At 38.9% G+C, this 21178-nt stretch overlaps 1 protein-coding gene across 4 annotated transcripts in view; it reads left to right on the forward strand.

Moving 5' to 3' along the window:
• Positions 1–21178, forward strand: part of ctif (CBP80/20-dependent translation initiation factor) — a 91776-nt gene that overhangs the window by 60173 nt on the left and 10425 nt on the right. For 3 of the 4 annotated variants that reach the window (XM_041811494.1, XM_041811496.1, XM_041811495.1), the window contains exons 9-11: positions 589–669; positions 9835–10420; positions 13723–14019. In XM_041811494.1, the coding sequence (XP_041667428.1) occupies positions 589–669; positions 9835–10420; positions 13723–14019 (964 nt within the window). The remainder of the gene's footprint in view (positions 1–588; positions 670–9834; positions 10421–13722; positions 14020–21178) is intronic. The other variant, XM_041811497.1, reaches the window with a different exon arrangement.

The raw sequence follows: 21178 nt of genomic DNA on the forward strand, positions 1-21178 counted from the left end.
TTTGCATCTTTAAAAAAGAAACCTTTAAATAAAACAACAGTGGGGGCGCTGCTAATGTGCAGTCAGGCAGCCAAAAACAGTCTCCACACAGTCCATTAAACCAGTGTGTAGAGGTCCATATGAAGCTCTGGACGGGTTATTGAGCGTCGAGCCTGCAGGCTTCTCTTCCCCTGGGCTGATCGATTCCCTAGTCTGGGTCAACTGATGGTCCAGTGGGTCCATGAGTTCTACATCCACATCCACAGCAGCAGTCATAATCAATCATCAGCTCCCTTCTTTCCTCTCATGATCAAATCTGCAAATTCATTTCACCTTTTTAGATTCCACTTCTTGTAGTTCTGTGCATGTTGTTTCAATGACATAGTTATCAACCTGTAGTTTTTTGTTTGTTTCCCTTTTTGCTTCCTTGCCTTTTTTCTCACCTGTCCTTGTCTTTACCGTTCCATTCCTCCTTTTTTTGCTTTCTAAAAATGACCCGCCATTTTCCGACAAATTGTTCTGTTACTTTACTTCCCTCTACATCTGTCCCTCGACTCTTCATTCCTCCAATCACCTGCACTGTGGCACACCTTCCTCTCCTGCTTTTAGAGCCATTGATCAGTACACCCGAGACCAGTTAACCATACTTCTGCCCAATGGCCCCGGGGGAAAGCGGCAAGTCTCAGCCAGGTTAGTGAAATCATACAGTAAGAAGGATCCTGAGCTCATTAAGACAGGACCTGATCAGATTTACAGGAATGAAGGGCTTCTCTTGAATTTTGTTGATTTTATTTAATACATGTAATGCCGAAAATAAGATTTACTACTTAAGTATAACCCTGTTTCTAAATAGTTGGGACATCATGTAGTTGGGTGAGCAGGACCCCATTCACACCGTTGGGTTTCCTTATACAATAACAAACAGCACACTGAACATTTTACTTTTACTTTTACTTGGTTATGAAATCAATAACTTTAAAGAAAATACTGATTTGGAAATTGTCATTGATTAAAAATGATATATTTATTCCACCTAATAAACATTGTGTTGGAACCTACAGACAGAGCTGTATCCACCTGTAGCTCTGTAGCTTCTATAAAAATGAGTTAAACTAGAATCCATTACTCAAATTTAACTGAACATTTCTTAAAAGCAGCTAACCTCGCTGTGAATCCTCACATTAAGAGGAACATTTTTACTGATGGTGAAGCGAGGAAAGGTGAACAGATCTGATGAATTACCGCCAGACCTGCTTTAGTTTTCCTGCCTCATCACTGTTGGTTATATGGACATTGTCTTTTCCATTTAGCAGTCTTTAAACACCACCGTATCCCATAACCATTTAATTATGTGTTAACTCCATGAGCCATCCTAAGCTTTGTAGTTTTGTACCTGCAAACCTGTTGTTTTTTAGGAGCATTAGCTTCAATTTGAAAGAAAAAAAAAAAACATAAAAAGGGGCATATTCTTTTAGTGCTCTACAGAGCCGCTTGTCTGTTGGCAGGTTGTTACAGTGTTTTTTTTTTTTTTTTGCTCTCAAAAAGGCAGATAAAGCCTGGTTCTACTGTTACTCATAAAAATAAATTTTATATTTCATATGCACGTAATCCGAATAGATTACTTTTTCAGTATGTTTGTCTAGATTTGAAAAAAGAATGCATCTACCTTTTATTGAAATATCAAACGTTGTTTGTCTTGTTTTTTCCTTTTACATTTTTAAACAAAAACATCTTCATATAAAATGAACAGGTCATTTTCAGTACAGGAGAGACTTGGGGTTCTTTAAAGTGATAAAAAGTCATTTACATTTATAGGTATCAATATTGTTATAAGCTAAAATGAGTGTGGCATTATCAGCATATCAGAAATTTATAAAAATCCAAAATTGTGCATCCCTTACAGTTTTATATCTTTTATCCTCCTTTTCACCACATTAAACAAATCAACTTAACATCAACTGAACTGATTTGCATGGATTAATTTGATTACAGTTATTAGGGATGCACAGATACTAGTGGTGTGACGAGATCTCGTACCATGAGCCCTCGCAAGATCGCATTGTCACAAGATCACAGGAGCAGCATCTGCCATGACAGAAAGCAACACCAAATTGGAATTTACAAAGTTCACTAAAATGATCTGGACACCTTAAAATCGTTGCCGTGGCAGCTAAAGAAGAAACAGGGCTGATCTGTGACCATTCAGATCACCTCTCCCCCACCTCCTCCTCCCCTGAACGAGCTACTTGGGGCCACACATGATATAAAAACGCATAAGTTAATCTTAATTCGTGAAATAAATAAATACTAATACCTTTGCAGAGTACAGTGTTTATTTTGTGTATGCTCGCTCAGACTCTCATAGTTTTGCTATTTGTTACTTTTTAACTTTGATTCAATCGCTGCTTCGTCCTGACTCCTTCTCATCTCACCATCTGTCAGTCACACATCTATAAGCGCTTGTCTGCACGTTGCATCAACAAGAAACGTCACATTTGTAGCACAGCTGGCCGTTGTAAACTGCAGCAAGTATATGTAACAAATCAAGCTCAGTTTGAGCGCTGTAGAACATACAGATTGCTCCAAAAAAATGAAGTTATAGCCTCTTATAAAGTTGCCCTGTTAGTTGTCTGACAGCAGGTAGAGCACAGCCATACACTCATTCATCAGCATGTTGTCTAACTCTGTCAAAGCTCAAATGAGAAAAAAAGACCACAAAACAATTTAAAAAATCTATTTGTGTAATGAAAGCGAACATGGTAACTGAAATTTTTTTGAGTGTTGAGGCACTGCCACTTTGAGTGAGTGAAATATGGAGCATGAGGATGAGAAATAGTTATAATGATGCAGATTTTTATATTTCAGTCTGCTTTAAATAGTTTCCAAAGTACTTCTAAAATAACTAAATGCTTCTGTTATTATTGTAATTGTAGCAATTAGTCCATAATGTAATAATTCATTTGTGACTGTTACCAACATTTTTTTGAAAAGTGTGAAATCTCGTCTCGTCTCAAGAGCAAAGTGTCTTATGACACCCCTAACAGATACTGATACTGGTATTGGTGCCAATACCAAGCCCAAGAACTCATACTCATAAAACATTGCACATACTGTACTCGGTATATGAGTATGTAGTGAAAGTAAAAGCCACGTCTGCAGTTCGTTGATATTTTAGCATAAATGAGGATGAAAAAAATAGAAAAAACTATGTCCAGAGGATGGTGGAAGCACATCTGTGAAAATAAAAGAACATTTCAAACTGTTATGTTATTATTAAGTACTCATATTTATGCTTGGTATCAGTGACTCTAACGTAAGTACTGCTTGTACTTGGTCTGGAAAAATGCAGTATCGGTGCATCCCTAGCAGTTAGCCATCTAAAGTCTGAAACAGTGGTCATCTACCAAAGACTGGCAAACCATTGCTATGTTTAATTAGTCACTCAGAATGAAATGTTTACTGTGGTTGTGTCATAAAATGTGCATAAAAACCAAATGTGATGATTTGTTAAAAAACTGCAAACCTCATATTTGATTGAAAATGACACAAAGATAACATCAAATGTGGAAACTGATTCATTTCATTGTTTTGGAAAAACATGCTCATTTTGAACTCTTTGCCAGCAGCATTTTTCAAGAGGATTGGACAGTGGAAACAATAGATTGAAATGCTAAAGAAGATCCAAAACACACGCAGTTGAACATTTTACATTTATTAAGGTTTACTTGTGACAAATTAGAGACCTAATTGGGTATAAAAAGAGCATCCTTGAGAGCTTGAGTCTCTCTTAAATGTAGATAGGAGGGGTTCAGTTCTCAGGGAAACACTTAAAGAATGCTTTTGAACATTATATTACAAAAAACGTGGGGATTTTATCATCTACAGTGATATAATTAGAAGATTTGGACACGCTAAGGAAATCTGCAAATGTTGCCACATTATGAAAAAAGAGACAAAAGAGACCATTTCACTCTAAAAATTACAGATTCTGTTTTCAGTGTTTTTATTAGAAGAGGTGATGCTACTGAGTGGTAAACATGAACCTATCTCAACTTTTTTGAAACATGCTGCTGGCATTAAAGTCAAATGTGCATTTAAAGAAAAACGCTACATTTTTATAGAAGTTTTGAAATGCTGGCTTTGTGCCTTCTTTCACACAATAAGGCCTCTTAGTGTTTTGAAAATGTTTTATTTTATTGGATTTTATACAGCAGCAGCTGTCCCAGCTTTGTTGTTTAAATCAGCTGTGGAGGGATTTTAAAAAAGGGCAACCAAATCAGGCAACATCAAACAGTAATTTAAATCTGATTAATTCTGTAATATTCCCAGATTCATCACCTTAACCACAAAAGTAGCAGTTTCTCATTTGATTAGATGATTGATCGCCACAAAGATGACCTGTTTCTAAGTAACACGACATCATGAGATGATATTTCATCATCAACCCCATCATTTATCCTTAATGCAAACATCTCCCCGGTCGGTCAATCCCAGCAACACTCAAGCTACCGCGGATCATCTCATAGTCATTAAATATGATTAACATTTTATTACTGTCTCACTTTCACCTCTCTCCACATCAGCGGCGGATCAGGAGAAGAGCTTATCAGAGCTGAGCCCAAAACTAACAGCGAGTGCAGAGATCAAATTAATCATCACAGGAGCGAGAGTGTGTGACAGAGAGAGAGTCTGCAGCTTTGCTAAAGATGATCAAATCTCACCCTCAGCAGTCGTATTTAATGAATTTCTGCCACTCTGTGTTAAGCTATTATACTAAAAAATGAAGTTGTTGAGAAATTAAATAAATAAAAGCAGCTGTGTAATTTTCAAAGTTTGTTGAAGAAAAGAGACAAATAGATACCGAAGGATGCCGATGGCAGTTTTCTTGCAGCAGGGGGGTTATCATTTTGCACAGAAGAAAAGCTCAGTTTAGCAACGTTTTCACAAACATGTGTCAGGCTGATGAACATATAACAGGGAAAGATGCTGCTAACATCTGCATAGAGATGAAGGCAGGCTGTTTGGTAGAGAAATGACAGAAACAAGATGAACTTTCTCCAAACCTCCCAGAGAGAGTGGAGCAGAGGGGGCAGACGACACATCATTCAAATGAACACTCATACACACACACACACACAAATGACTACACAAAATAAAAGACTATAAATACACTTGGACACATTCATCATCCATGTGCATCAGAGCGCAGACACAAAGCTGACAATTTCAAGAAAACAAACAAAGGTTTTAACCAGCTTCACTGCAGATTATTTAATAACTGTATTATTTAGTCTGTGAAATGTTCAAAAATTTGAAAAGGGTGCACTTTAAAATTTTCAGAGCCCAGTGTGACGTCTTCAAAATTTTACATAACTGTGAGTCAAAAACTGAATATGTTAGAGAAAAAAAGATGAAGAAGGGACCTTGAACCAGCCACTGGCTGTTTGGACTAAGTAAAGGCTCAGTTGATGTGTCGATTTTCCAGAAAATATGCAGAAGAGTTTTCTGTTGAAAGCTTCTGTGTGGAACTTTAGATCTGTTTTAATTTTGGTGCCCCCTGTGGTAGGACTGGGTAAAAAAATGATACTGATATTGATTTATAGAATCCAAAGATTGATCCTTAAATAAAGGCCTACCTCTTTTTTCTGTTGACCTCCTCCCACATGACCAGCCTTTGAGTAGTGAGAAGTGGCTATGTAAAAGACTGGTGCCTCAAAACAGAGATAGAGACTTGAGTTTGTGACTTGGACCGGTCACACGTGCTGCTCATATACTATATGAGACTTGACCTGGACCTGCTCCTTAAAGTCTTTAGACTTGAGCCAAAAACACCACGACAGTCGTTCAACACTTATCCCAACAAATGCCCCCCTTACTTTCTCTGAACAAACCCACACCTGTGGAGGCCAGACACACCTGGTCATGGCAGGCTCTTTATGCCATACTTCACCATTCCTGTTGGAGTTTTTTCTCTTAGAGAACAGCTGTTTTTGTTTAGCTGCTTGAGAGCACAGAAGAAATTTAGCTGTGTCTTCTGTTTGAGGTGAAGGATAGGTGCAGAGAAGCTGTTATCATATTTTTTTACTTAATTGGGCCACACATTACACGATAATTGTTCCCATTGTCGGGCTAAAAGTCAGCCTCCCAAAAAGCCTCCCAAAGTCAGCAAACACCCAATTACCAGATGGTTCTTAATATTATCTTGCCAGATTATTCTGGGCTGTCTGGTGTGTTACAAGTGACTTTTCCCTCGCCAACCTGATCGCAGTTGTGTTGACTTGAAATTGTAAATATAAACATGTTCAATAATTACAATCAAAATTCTGTTGTATGTGGTGAGTACTGAGGACAGCCAAGCAGACATAAACATCAAACAGAGCTATAGCCAATTAGGAAGCAAGCTGACTGAAAGAGGAAGTAAAATGCAAACAAAGCCATGGCATGATAGTAAACGTGAAGCACGAAGTTAGGTGGATGTGTTGAACAACGTGTACTGTTAAACAGACCACAGACAAACTGAAAGGAGACGGAGCTGAAAGAACATTTGCAACCGCCACACACTATACAAACAAAAGAGTTAAAAACACTTGTGTGTGGCAGGCTCTACCCAAGGTCAGGAGGTGGGTCCCAAACGAATCCTCGATTCTGTTATCAAGCTCCTGCCCCTGGGAGTTTGACTGCTGTGTGTGTACCAAGGGCTGCACTTGAGGCTTGTCAAATGATTCAACCATGTGTTTTTGGCTTTAGACTTAAGGTTTGAGTCTGATGTTAGTTATTTTATTCCTTTCTTTTCAATTCATAGTAGTTTTTTTATTTTCCATTGGGAATTTAATGATATTCAATCTACCAAAAGTTCCCTATTTTCTTTCAGAATAAAAGCCAATGCAAACAGTAAGTCAACTTCAAAAATTAGAAATGAAACAGTAACTGTTTCAAATGCAAAATTTCAAAATGTGACTACAAATAAAGATAAATAGCCAATAACCACAGAACTGTTTCTTAACTGTTTAATAGCACTGTTTTAAATAACTCCCCCAGTTAGAAGGTTTCTTGTACAATTTCCAATTTTATTTCTGAGAATCTCTTTTGTGTAAAATAGCTCCTGAAATATGCCTGCATGAATTGACGTTAAATAAAACAGATCAAATTAAATTACAAATCAAAACATGACCTTGTGAATCGGAATCGAACAAATTTAGGCAACCAGTTGTGCATCTTATTTCTTTACCGGCCCTCTCCTAAGGTTTAGGAGAGGGCCTGCTTTGTTTTAAGAGTCTGTTGTATAACCTTCTATGAATATTTGCTGTGGAAAATGTTATAAAAAGAAAGAAAAAAGACTGTTTCTTCATGTTGCTCTACAGCTGCTCTGTGACTGTGGGTATTGATATTAAAAAGGGAAATCTAGAAATAGTCTTGTTGCCAAGAGGCTGAGTGACTTGGGACATAAAAAGCATCATTAATTTCATTTTGTCTCATAACCAGCTTAAAAACTTTCTGAGTAATTTTTTTGATTTATCAGTTTTCTGTTTGAGTCTTACACAGATGTAGACAGCTAACTAGGTAATCTTTCTGTTTTTATAGCTGACAGTCTTTTCAACCTCAACCACATCATTGGAACAACAACAGAGACTGAAAAGGTCTTAAAACAGACCAGGTTTAGATCCTACACATTATAAATCAGGAAGAGAACACTCCTGTCTCTGTATGTTATTGGACAACAAAACTGGCCAAATAAAACGCCCCTATTTAAATGAAACAATCTGCTGCCATCTCTCTCTCATTTGTGCCTGTTTTTACTTATAACAAGCAATTTAATATAGCCTCAGAAATTACCCGTTTTAAAGATTCTCATTTATATTCAATTATTTCTGCACTCTCTATCAATACTGAAGTTGTCTCAATTTGTGTCTGACCTGCACAGAGCAATAATTTGATTTCAAAGAGCGCGTCCAAGGTTGCTTCTGTGATAGTCCCAAACCTCTCTTTCACAAGGTAGAATACTTTCTATGCTTTTGTTATAGTGCCTCAGAAACGTCTCACATGGTAATTAAATTTTCATGATTTGGTCTAAAAATCAAGAAAGTGAGGGGTTACTAAAATATGAAGAGCAAGGAAAAGCTTTTGTGAGGAGGACTGACGTTCTTGTCTTGGCTTTGATATACTGGTACAGACTGGCATAGACCAGTAGAGCTCAAAGATTTAGTCTTTCAGTATTTTCTTTTTAAATGCTTTCTCCATTTCAACAAAACAGCCCCACTTTAATTAAAGCTCTACTGACAAAGACCTTGGATTTTTTTTTTAAGCCACCCTCACTGAATCATCCCTGACTACATCTTTAATCCATTTACAGATATACCAAACATGATTTTACTTGCAGTCAATGTAACAGAAAGATATTACTACTTCACACTTTAACATTAATGTTTTACATAACCCTCACTCAAATATCATATCATAGCTCTGCTGCATTGGAGACAGCATTAAGGATAGATAGAGAGGATAGCTTAAAGCACAACAGATGCCGTCCCTTTCCAAAATAAAATCGCATGCATACAGTAAATTAAGAGTTTTGTGCTTGTCTTTTGGAGTTGGGGGGTCTCATTGGGGTGGTGGACATCAGCACTGATAACAACAAAAATACAGGCCAAAAAAAAAAAAAATTTGGGTAATTTTTAGTTTTGAATTATCAATAATTAAAGGGAAACTCCATACTGAAATACTGTTGTTTTCCTTTTTGCAGTGAGACTGTATGCAGGAGTTTGCTTTCAATTTTTTGGCTCATTCTTCTCCTATACACCTGTCCTGTGAAATAGATGTTGTCTTTTTGAAAGCTTTGTTACTTCTAGGTACAATCAATCACTATTGCTTTTAAAACTTGAAAAGTTCCACTTTTTTATTTGCTACAATACCTTTACCTGCTTGTAACCTTTGATGCTGGCCTTGGATTTAAATTTAATGCCTGGATTTCTTTCTCCTCGCTCATGATTGATAATTCAATCATGATGATTCAACTTATTTACACCACTTTCTCTCTATAATATTCCCTGATACTAAATATCATAAAATATGCTATGAATTCAAGCCCATCTCCCTTTGAGACTTGTTTTATTGGCCTGTTTTTAGGACTAAATTTGCCTAACTAGTACCAACCATCACTTAGTTCCCAGCTTTAGATTGTTCAGATCTTTTCAAACAAATTCCAGAAACGTTTTAACTTGTATGTAAATCTGCCACTGATTGATTCTTTGAAGACATGCTGTGATTTCTAGTTAAAATAGGCGCTTATCTGCTAAACTTTTTAGACTTTAACACTACCTGCACATTTTTTGCATTAAAACTGCTTTTTTGACTCAGGTGTGTGCATCAATGTGCTACTGGTGGATTTTTTTTTTTTTTTTGCAAGTTCACTGGCTCAGGCAGATAATAGGCTGCCTCCTAGGTGCCAGGGTGACTAATCCCCTGGACCATATGTCAGCGGCTTGTCAAGCCCAGAGCCAGAACGGCAACAGGACTGAGCTATGCAGGACAGGAAAACACAGAAACACTGTGCATCCACATGTAAGCAGGCATTAGAGGCTAGAATTTTAGATTTGTAGCAGTAGATGGTGGGATTCTGGTTGTAAATGGTGCGACTTAGAGAAGCTTTGGTGAATAACAGTGGCATTTTGACGTGGTGAAGATGGTTACAGAAATCTGAAGCTTTTTACTCAATTTCAAACTAGTTTTGGTGATGCAGACTGTCATGGCGGCTTTGTGACACACCAGAGTGTTTGGAGTGGAGCAGAGCAGTTTTCAGGTAAAAGCCAGCTGCTGTAGCATCACAGTGTAGCTAAATGTAACTTGTTGTCATTCCAGGAGACAGCAGCGGCCTCAGGGAGGAGGAGGAGGAGGAGGAGGAGGAGGAGGGGGAAAGAACCAACCTCAGCTTATTCAACAACAGTCACCGCAGCACCAGAGGGACCAAACCCAACAACAGTCCCCAAACCAACAGCAGCAGAATCCATCGGAATCAGGAGATAACAGAAACAACGGCGCTGGTCGGCCACCTCGCCAGTACCAAGGTGGACATGGGCAGCGCCAGGGAGGAGCCTCACACCACGGATATAGCCAGAACCGACGTTGGCACCACAAAGGTCAGGGGCACGGACAGACAAACAGTCCCAGCGATAGAGGACTGTCCCCTAAAACAACCAAAGAGACTGAGAATGTAAAACCAGGTGACGACAACAGATCACCTCAAGACTGCAGAAACAAGAGCCCCAATGAGTCACCCAAATCTGAGTCGACGCCCAGTAAAAAGACTCTCTCAGATCCCACAGTTAGCAAGGAATCTCCTAGCCCACCAGGAAGTGGGAAGGCAGGCGAGGGCCAGTCGGAGCGTCCCAAAATCAGCCTGCTGCAGTCATCAAAGGAGAGGCTGAGGAGGAGACTAAAGGACAAGGTACTGAAAAGCTGCTTAGAGCCTGTCAGTCAGTATTAAGGCAATCAGCACTAATGTGTACATATGTGAACACACACGCTACCATTTAGTCTTATAATTACTTTCATTATTCTCACACACACCTACAGCAGCACCATTAATGTACACACACGGCTTTCTTCAGTCATTCCTCTACTTAGATACTTTGCATTCCCATCGACACCCAGAGGCAGGGAGAGGGGAGTCCATGTTCTCACTAAGGAGGTAAAGAAACTAAAGCAGCATTAGCTTAACACTTTTTGATGTTTTCTACTGTGTGCGCTAAACTGGAAAGTCAGCCAACTGTGATGCTGCTCTCAGCATCCTCTCTGCAGCTCACTCATTACCTTCATGGAGGGTTTGATCTGACAGCACGGGACTTCACAGCAGGTGGCAAGCAGGAGTTGATAAACACATCCTCACTAGCACTAGCAACAGTCAATCCACCAGTCCATATTAGGAAACAGTTTCTCCATAAGGCTGGACTGAGCTCAAGAAAATATAGTTACGATTCATTTTGGAGTTTACTGAAACTGATTTTCATGGCTGACAGCCAATACAAGGCTTTTACCTTAAAGTTCAATATACCCCCACTGATCACTTTATTAGGTATAGTTCTTTAACTGCTCATTAACAGATGTATCTAATCAGCCAATCACATGGCAGTAACCAATACACGTGGGCATGGTCAAAATGATGTGGTCAAGCTCAAACACAGCATCAGAATGGTAAACGTTGAATGTGCTGTAGTTGTTTTATTTTTTACACCCTCCTAACTCTTTTTTTTTTTTCTTTTTGTATTTTTCTCCTCTAGATTGTAAATAGTAAAGGTCGCATCAAGGGGGGTAAAGTTCTATGATGCTGTTGTTGGCCTTCTTTTTTACACAACAATGTGGAATTTTCACAGCAATGTCTGGGCTTTTCAGAACCACTGCTATAATAATTCTTTATTTTTTGGTCTTACTATGTGCCAGCTTCGGTAGTTCATCATCATGTGATATGGTTGAGTAAAAAGTTCATGTTAGAAAGTTAGTGGGCGAGTTTTATGAGAAGTAAAGTCATTAGAAAATTAGAATATCATGTAAAAGTTCTTTTTTTCTGTGATTTACTTCACAAAGTTAGACTTTTATAAATTCTAGATTCATCTCATACAAAGTGAGATATTCCAAGATATTTTTTGTTTTAATCTTGATGATTACAGCTTATAGGTCACAAAAATCTTCTATCTCAAAATATTTGACTATTGTGGAAAAGTCCAATTTACAAAGGTTTCCTGAATCTATATTCTCTCACCCTGGTTCAGTACACACAACTGCAACCATGGGGAAGACTGCTGACTTGACTACGGTCCAGACAATCAAAAGCTCTCTGTTCGCATGGACGCTAAAAGATGTGATCCGACCCAGATGTGCGTGCACATGCTTCATACATTTGATCTGAATGAAACTGCTCTGACCTGCGCAGCATTGTCCCACTGGTCAAATCAACTGAAAATTTGTCATAAAAGATAAAATTCTTCTTCGCCTTGGTAGTAAATAAACCAGCATCACTCGCTTTTTTTCCAACTCAAAATATTGGATTGTTTTACTCTCGTGCCTGTAGCTTATACCACCTGATCAACAACTCGGAGCTCTTACAAGTAAAAAAAGTTTTCTCAGCAACAAATCGGTTGGTTTGGTCACGCCAAATTTCTTTCCTTTCCGCCTATCTAGCCGATATGCATAGCAAGATAAAAATCACCCCAAACAGGGAGAGACCTCAGATCGGGTGTTTTCATGAAGTCAGGATCAGCATTAAGTATCAGAGGATTTTATCCTGATTGAAGTGTATGTATGAAACATATTTATTCAGATCAGGCATTTATTCTGATGACAACTGGTCCATGTAAACATAGCTACTAAGACCCCTCACAAGGAGGGCAAGCCACATAAGGTCATCGCTGAAACTGCAGGCTGTTCTTAGAAGCTGTATCTCATCATGTTCATGGAAAGTTGACCAGAAGGGCAAAGTGTGGTAAGAAAAAGAGCACAAGCAATATGGATGAGCTCAGCTTTCTGAGGGTTGTCAAATAAAGCAGATTCAAGATCTTAGGGGATCTTCACAAGAAGCGGACTAAGGCTGGAGTCAGTGGATCAAGAGCCACCTCACACAGACTTGTGCAGGAAATCGACTACAAGTGCCATGATTTTTAGTGTTGAGCCACTCCTGAACCACAGATACCGTCATAAGCTTCTCACCTGGGCTAAGGAGAAAAAAGTCCCCTTTCCAGATGAAAGTAAATTTTGCATTTTATTTGGAAATCAAGGTCCCAGAGTCTGAAAGAAGATCAGAGAGGCACAGAATCCAAAGGGCTTGAAGTCCAGTGTTTTCAGTTTCCACAGTCAAGAGATGGTTTGGGGGGCCATGTCATCTGCTGCTGTTGGTCCACTGTGCTTTATCAAGTCCGGAGTCAATGCAGTCAGCCGTCTACCAGGAGATTTTAGAGCATTTCATGCTTCCATCTGCTGAGAAGTTTCATGGAGATTCTGATTTCCTTTTCAAGCAGGACTTGGCACCTGCCCTCAGTGAAGCCAGAACTACTAGAAACCGGTTCGTTGATCATGGTGTTACTGTGCTTGATTAGCCAGCCATCTGGTCTGAACTGAACCTCAGAAAATTTCTGAGGAAATGTGAAGAGGAAGATGAGAGACACCAGACTCTGCCATCAGAGCAACCTGGGCTTCATAACACTCCAGCAGTGCAGAGGACTGATCGGCTCCATACCACATTGCATAGATTCAGTACTATTTGCAAAAGGACCTTCTGACAATTACTGAGTGCATAAATGAGCATAATTTTCCAGAAGGACAAGATTAATGTATTTTAGATACTTTTTTGGACTGGTGTTTTGTGATATCCTGATATTTTGGGATAGTGGATTTTTGTAGGATTTAAGCTGTAATTATCAAGATTAAAAAAAAAACAAAAACAGGGTAAAAATGGGCCTAAATGTTGATAGTTTAAGTTAATCACAAAAAAAGACATTAATATGTTTTATTTATCTCGCTATTTAAGTGAACACATTTTAGCTTTATTAATAAAGACTTAATAAAATCCAGATGCATTTTTTCAATACCTTATACCTAATTCATCAAATCTATCCATCCATCAACTACTGGAGTCAACCTCTAAACTAAGACAAGTGTTGCCTTTCAGATTTCTTTTTTTAATGTTTACTGATATATAGTTTATTTTTACATGTGACAGATTACCTCTTATCACCTTTGTCCCACCTCCCTTCTCAGGAGGATTCTAGCGGAGAGTCAGGCACTGGCTTGCAGAGCATGGACCGGCTGGTGGAGCTTCTCAACAGCATGAGGAGCAACAGCAGCGGGGTGGAGCAGCAGCTTGCCTCCTTCATGGAGGAGGCGCAGAGCTCGGCGCGATCAGAGGAAACCCTGGCTCAAGTGGTCAGCACGATCTACTCCAAAGCCGTGTCGGATCGAAGCTTCGCAGCAACGGCCGCCAAGCTCTGCGACAAGATGGCACTGTTCATGGTAGAGGGGACCAAGTTCAGATCACTGCTCCTCAACATGCTGCAGGTGAGAGAAGCAGAAGGTCAGAAAAGTTGAGATATGTGGTACAGATGGAGCGTCCTTCTGCAAAACAGTGAACTCTGAGTTCCTCTTGAAAATACAGCCACTGATTTGTGAATGTGATAAGTCCTGAGGGGCAGTTCGACACTTTACATAGCAGCCTCCGTCATCAGCACATGAATGTCTCTGAAAAGGTTGAATGTTGAGTGTCGAATTAATGTTGTCAGACAAAAAAGAGCTTTAGACTGTAAGTGTAACCCATTTAAAATGTTCATCCTTTTGACAGCAGTATTTTAGCTGGATGAAAGGCAGTGCAAACTCAGTTATGTGACTGATTAGATGTGCTCAGTCCCTAAAAAGTCATTTAAATCATTTGCACTTCTAAAAATGACTCGCTGTAATTTTTTGTATAGTTAGAGGTGAGACACGTCATTGTACAAACCTTGAAATGAGATTTTGCTGCTTTTTCTCTTTTTTTTAAAGATGAAAATTAATAATCTTTGTATTTAGACTGACAAAAAACTCAATTCAAAGTCAACCTTCGACTCGGGAAGATTTTGAGAAGAACGTTTAACCTTTCCATGACATCTTCCAGGCTTTCTAGTTGGTTGATTAACCAAAAGAAGATGTCATCAAATTGAGTGGTAAAAGACCTTGGATTGAACGTTTTCAATTAATTTGCCTTTCTTTTTTTTTTTCACTGTAGTCATTGCTTTACTTTTTCCATCCGCTTCTTTTTTTCATGATAGAGTTGACTTTTTCGGCAAATTGGTGGATGTTTGAAGAGATTAGAGGTGGGCGGTAAACAGGTATTAATGCCAGCATTGGTACGGTTTCTGCTACAAACTGGATTTATACAACACTGTCGTCACTGATTTAAACTCATGCGTTGTGTTATGTTGTAACGTACACATGAGCAAAAACCAGCCACTGATAGCTTAAACTATCAGTCATGTTGGTGGGTAAATCCAGGTGATATAACAGGGTGGTATGTGGCAGAAGCAGCTCAAAATGAGTCCTCTCATCAGCATTCAGCCAAACGTCACGTGTTTGGAGAGCTGCAGACCTCTATAATGGGGGGACTTCGACCGTGAGGCAGAGAAGCGACGTACTAACCCTTGTGATGTTTTTTTTTTTTTTATTTTATCCCCCTTGCTCTTACCCTGACCTTTAGGGGTTGTGTGCCTAAACTTAACTATCTTTGGGTTTTCTTCAGTTTGTGGGTTGTTTAATTCAAATTCATACCCTTTGGTAAATTTTTGATTTTTATTCATAATATTCAGCTGTTGTGAAAAATAGCCACTTACCGTAAGCTCTGACAGGGAGCAAAATATAGGTTATTCAGTACGTAACTTCCTGCCCCACGGTTGAGGTCGTCCCATTGTAGAGGTCTGCAACAGATGAGCTCAAAACGCCCCACCACAGAGGTCTGCAGCCAGATCCTACTGCCTGTTTATGTCAGTGAAACTAACATGCACCACAGTAAAGAGGTAAAACCTGTGTTTTCCTCTATATAAGTATGATGTCTGTTATCAGCAACATGAAACAAGTGTGCTGGCTTTGCACTGGAGATATGAATATTTCAGTATCTCATTATTTGATTTAGATTCTGGGAGGTTTATTCCAACAGACTCCAGATTCACACATTCGCTATTTCTTACCAAGAGGTGATTATTTCAGTAATTGCTCCAGCCTCTTGTGCACTAAGGAGCTATGAATTATTGTTTGACATTAAAAAGATAATGTGTTTTGCTTATATGTAGGGTTTTATCAGCAGATAACTGTAATGTAAATACATAAAGTAAAAACTTAAACAAAAAACATTTAATGTGCTTAAGTGATAAAGTATTTATCAGAAACTTGTTGGTGAAAAACATCAAAAATCTCAAGCCCTCACTGTCAGCGATGCTGCAGGAGAGCAGGTGTTATGGTTTAACTGGTGACTGTGTTAACTGGTGACTTTGAATGTGTTAGTGGTTGTCGTAGTGATAACATTGTTATAACTAGGGATGTAAGGATGCACTCAATCCACAAAACGATTCGAATCCCTTTTCTTTTCTTTTTTTTTGAAAGCTATAGATTTATTTAAATCCATGATGATTCAAAGAAGCAGGCTGTGGCTTTAAATGAGGTCAGAGAAGCATCTAGAAACACGGTAGTTCTGTGCACGTGCAACTAGGGGTGTAAATCACCAGTTTCATCACAATACGATACAATATTGATTCTTAGAACAATGATTTGATATTTGCCGATATCACAAAGTCTGCCACGATTCGATTTCGATTCGATTTCGAGGCCTGCGATTGATATCAGATGATATTGTGAACCCACTTAGCACAATCTGTCACTTTTCACATAAAGGGGAAAAAAAACACAATACTGATACTATCTTGGCTGCTAGCCATTACCTACTATCCGCGCCTAGCGGTGTTGTGACTCATGGATAGGCAGAAACTGTCATAACCAAGCACTTGGGGGGACTTTCAAAATAAAAGCGCAAGGTAAAAATACCGATTAATATCGATGTTTATACTTTCAATCGATTTGACTGAATCATTGCTCAAACAATCGATATATCGATCCAGATCAGTGAATCATTACACCCCTACTTGCAACTACCTCTGCTAAAGCTAAGTTAAATCGATTATAAACACACTACTTCCTACAAGTTCTTCACAATAACTTTCTGCAGTTTTTTGCTCATGTGTTTTTATTCTGAACACCCACATCAGGAAGTGTGCTGTTTAAAGAGCAGCTTGACAAAACTCATCAGGAGAGAAATGAAACAGGTTGCAAAGAAGTGGACACGGAGAGACTGACAGACTCACTGCTCTTAATTTTTATCTTTAGTGAAGTAAAGGTCACCAAGAAAACATTAAAACAATTAAAATTAATAATTTTTTTGCCGGTGCAGCAGCTGTTGTCCTGGAAATTATACCCTTGAAAAAGTTTTCCATTGTTGTTGACAAGGCTTGTTTCATAAGTCCCACCCCCTTTTGCACTTGATTGGTCAGTGAGGCAGAAGCAGGGTGCTCTTCCATAAGTTCAACTGTTTTTAACACTAAGAGTGCATGGACAAAAATTCACTCCTGAGGGCATTTTCACACTCAGTACACCAAAAACTGAAAACAATCACTGATTACACTGGTGCTGTTTTGAAAATGAGCGTGAAGAGGACTGTGGACTGGCCCTGGTTCATTCAACCTTAGTTTTATGAGATAGCATTCTCTTGCAGAGGCCAACTGTGTGTTTGATGTCGTAAATGTCAGTGGGCAAAGTAGCTAATCCAAGCACCCAGGGGAGAGAGATACCTGCTTCCCCATTCCCCTCATTTAACGGCACAGTTCCAGTCTTGCACCTTTGATGAAAGCATCCTCTCAGCCGTTGTAGATTTCTCTCTCTCTCTCCCTCCTCCCTGCTCCTCATGAGCTCTCTATTACTGCGCTCACCCCCCGTCTTATCGCCTCCCCTCACCCAAAACAGCACGGGCCACTGCCTCGCTACCTCTCCCTGCACACTTCCCCTCATGCTCTTTTTCCTAACCACGCTCCATCGTGAGAGTCAGACAGCCTCAGCGGAGCCACAGACCGTCTGGAAGTCTGCAAACAAGACTTGCACGCTGTCTTCAGATGGCTTTAGAGGTTTAAATGTTAACCCAGCTGCAGCATGGCCATGTCTCCTTTACTTCTTTCCCTCCTACTGCTGCTTCCTTCTCCTATAGATGCTCTTTTTTGACTTTACTCCTACACTGCTCTGTCTCACCCTCCCTTTTTTATTTATTTCTTTATTTGTTGATTTTCATCCCTTTGCCACCTTAATCCGCTTACTTCCTTTCTCCACTTTTTTCTGTCTCTCTCTCTTCACCTCATAAGAGCTGTGTGGTCCCTCTTTTTCACTTTAATTCCTTCTTTCCCAGCCAGCTCAGACCCCCTCCTTGTCTTTGACATTTTGGCTTTTTTAAACATTTTAAATGTCACAGGTTGGCTCACGAAGGCTGTCATTAACAGTGTTGCTCCCAGACCCCTGGATCTCAATGTGGGGGCAATTACTCCATGCCTGCTTCGCTTATTGAAAGACAATGAAAAAGGGAGTTTGTTTTTTATTGCTTTGATTAAACGCAGTCAGGGTGTTACTTGAGAAATATGCTGTTTATTTATCATGCAGGAACAAACGTGGCTGTGGTTATAAATAACACCTTCCCTATTATTTTCTTTCTTTTCTTCAATCAGCATGTCCTTGTTCACAAAGTCTGCCTCTGATACACATTTTCGATGCATTTCACCAGCTTGTTTGGGCATCCTTTACCGCTACGGTGTCCTTGAGAAGACTTTGTTTGTTTTTGACTGTGTGAGGTTTTATTGTTTGATCCATTCACAGCTGCATACGTGTGCTTGTACCAGTCTGTGTGAACACCACGCTTGTGTTTCTAGTGCTCTCCAGTCCTCAGTAACAGGCAGGAAAAAGCAGAAGCAGAGCGTGTCACTGCGCCTGTTAATAAAGTTTCAGTTTAACCTGCCGTATAACATCTTTACAAGTGCACATTAAGCATTAACCCATATTAACCCCACCTCTTTTTACAGCTCTGACACAGTTCACTACCCTTCACTTTCCAACCACATTAACATATTCTCATCTACTCCTGGCAGATAAAAGAAATTCATGAATTTGTTTAATGTGTTTTTCAGCTGCTTTTAGCTTCAAGTACTTAAAGTCGGTGGGTTAATACATGAGCCACCTACAAAAACTCCCATCAGAGAGATAGCAGAGATGTTAATGGTGATTACAAGCACTGCTGATGAATTTATGAAAAGCTTTACCCACGCTAACTTTTATTAAAAGCTGGACAGCTGTAAGCAAAACATACTATATTACAAGGCTGTCAAAAGCATCAATCGTTGATCTTTTTCAATACCACATATTTAAATTATACTATCTCCGTTATTTCAATGACTGATAGTTTCAGAGCGAACTGAAGCTTTTTGTCAATTTCATAAGACAGGAGCATTAGAGAGGTATAAATGCATGAAAAATGCCATGTAATCTCCTGGACACAGCAAACTTTGCTGCAAATGTGTCAGTTACTAAATTGAAAACAAGAAATCACCCAATATTGGATGCCTAGGACTTCTACTTTCATAGGAAAACGGGTATCAATATTGATAGATTTTTGCTAGAATTGTTGCTTGGTTTAAAAATCTGACACCTCTAACACAATCATGTTTCAGAATCAGTTGATAAACCAAGCCTAAAGATCAGGCTAAACGCTCTGATTCTGAAAAACGTTGAGAAAATATGAAGAATTTTATGGAGGTTTTAAAGGAGCAGAAATAAGAAGAAGCCCCTTTGCCATGAATATCTGCTTTTATCACAGTTTTAATGTGCATATTTTAAATAATTCTTTGTTTAATTTGTATTTAGTAATGTTTTGCTGCATTGCTCCTTCGAAGCTTAGCAAAACTGCCAGGGTCTCAAGCTCCAAACCAGTTTCTCCATAAATTAGATTAGTTAATACTTATGGCCAATTCTCCATAGCAACTCGCTATCAGTGTATGATTGTGGAGTGAATCGACTGAAAAGGTGTGATCAGTGGTTAAAGCGCTCTGAGTTGTTAGATATCTAGAAAAGCGCTATACATGCTCAAGTCCATTTACCATTTATTTTGTTTAAATATTTTTTGTAAAGAGTCTTTTTTGGGCTTTTGGCTGGTGTTTGGTAGGACATCCTAAGTGGAAGACAGGAAGACATGCACCTAGACAGGGTATGATCCCACGACCAGTGCATTGAGGACTTATGGGCGCCTGCTCTACCAACTGAGCTAAACCCCTGCCCTATTAACTTTTTCATTACATCTGTTCTTAACTGCTAGTTCAGGTCCTTCATTCTTGCTCTATTCTATCTAGGAAAACTTGACTAAACATGACTGGATTGTCAGGTGTATTTGAATCTTGCCCTGTCAAGACGGTTCATAAATGTGGCTCGATATCTTTCTACTCTCCCTCCCACAATAACTACTGATGGAAAAAAATTGTTTTGAACTAGCTCTTTTTTTTCCACAACATTGAGGTTTTCACGTATTTCCAAAGAAATTGTTGGGAAATCTTCTTCATCCAGATGCACATGAAAACCCTCAGAAATTTTGCTTCAGTGGTTGTTTTTTCGATTTGGCAATCAGCCCACTCAACTTGTTTAAACTGCATCGTCAGCATCCTTCACAACTTTGTGGTAAAGATTTTGCCACAATGTAAAGCACAGTGCAGACCGAAGATTTGCAGTGAGACAAGTTTGAAACTCACAACAGCTGGCAACTGGCCATTGCGACATTTGAAACACCTGTCAGTTCACACTGCTGCCACAAAAAGAGACGATGAATCATTTCTGTGGAAATGACTCTCACAGTCACTCAGCTTAAAGTGATTTATTTCTGAAGTTACTACACAATAAACCTATCTCTACAAGAGGGATATTATTGCACATTAACTGTTTTTTTCCTGCATCTTTGTCATCCTCAAGAGGCTCTTTGATTCCTGCTCATCAACAACTCACTTGTCATCACCCTCATGTGTGGCAGTGAAATTTCACAACACATAGGAACACAAAAATGCTTTTCTAACTCAGTTTTGTTGGAACTAATATCTGCTGAGAAAAAATAATTTTCCACAAACAAATTTAGCTCTGACAGCCTTGAATTTATCATGTATTATCTCATAAGGTACTGTGCATCCCGCTTACATGCACAACTGGAATAACAAGAGCCTTTCAAAACACAATATTACACAATATATAACACAATATTATATATATTTCTATTGCCTTTTTACACACTGATTTGCATCTTGGGTATGATTACATTTTTTTTTTTTTAAGTTTTCCCACGTAATTTAAGCATTATGCATTCAGCATAATGCAGCTGATGGAGGAGAGAGAGGTGTTTACAGGCTGAGCTTTCTGTGTGAAAATTTAGAAAATAGATGTAATAAAGTCCAAAATTCATAGCATCACTTTATCTAGTAAAATTGGTATTTATATCCTTTCATAACAAGATTTCTAATTCCTTTTCTCTACTGATGCATGATAATATCAGTAAAATACCGATATCCGCAGTTTTAAAATTTTGTGCCAATTTTTTACAGCCCATATTTTGGCTTAAAAATCTGTCGATGTCAGC

This window comes from Cheilinus undulatus, linkage group 17 (assembly GCF_018320785.1).
Source record: "Cheilinus undulatus linkage group 17, ASM1832078v1, whole genome shotgun sequence".
In the NCBI taxonomy this organism is placed as follows: Eukaryota; Metazoa; Chordata; class Actinopteri; order Labriformes; family Labridae; genus Cheilinus; species Cheilinus undulatus.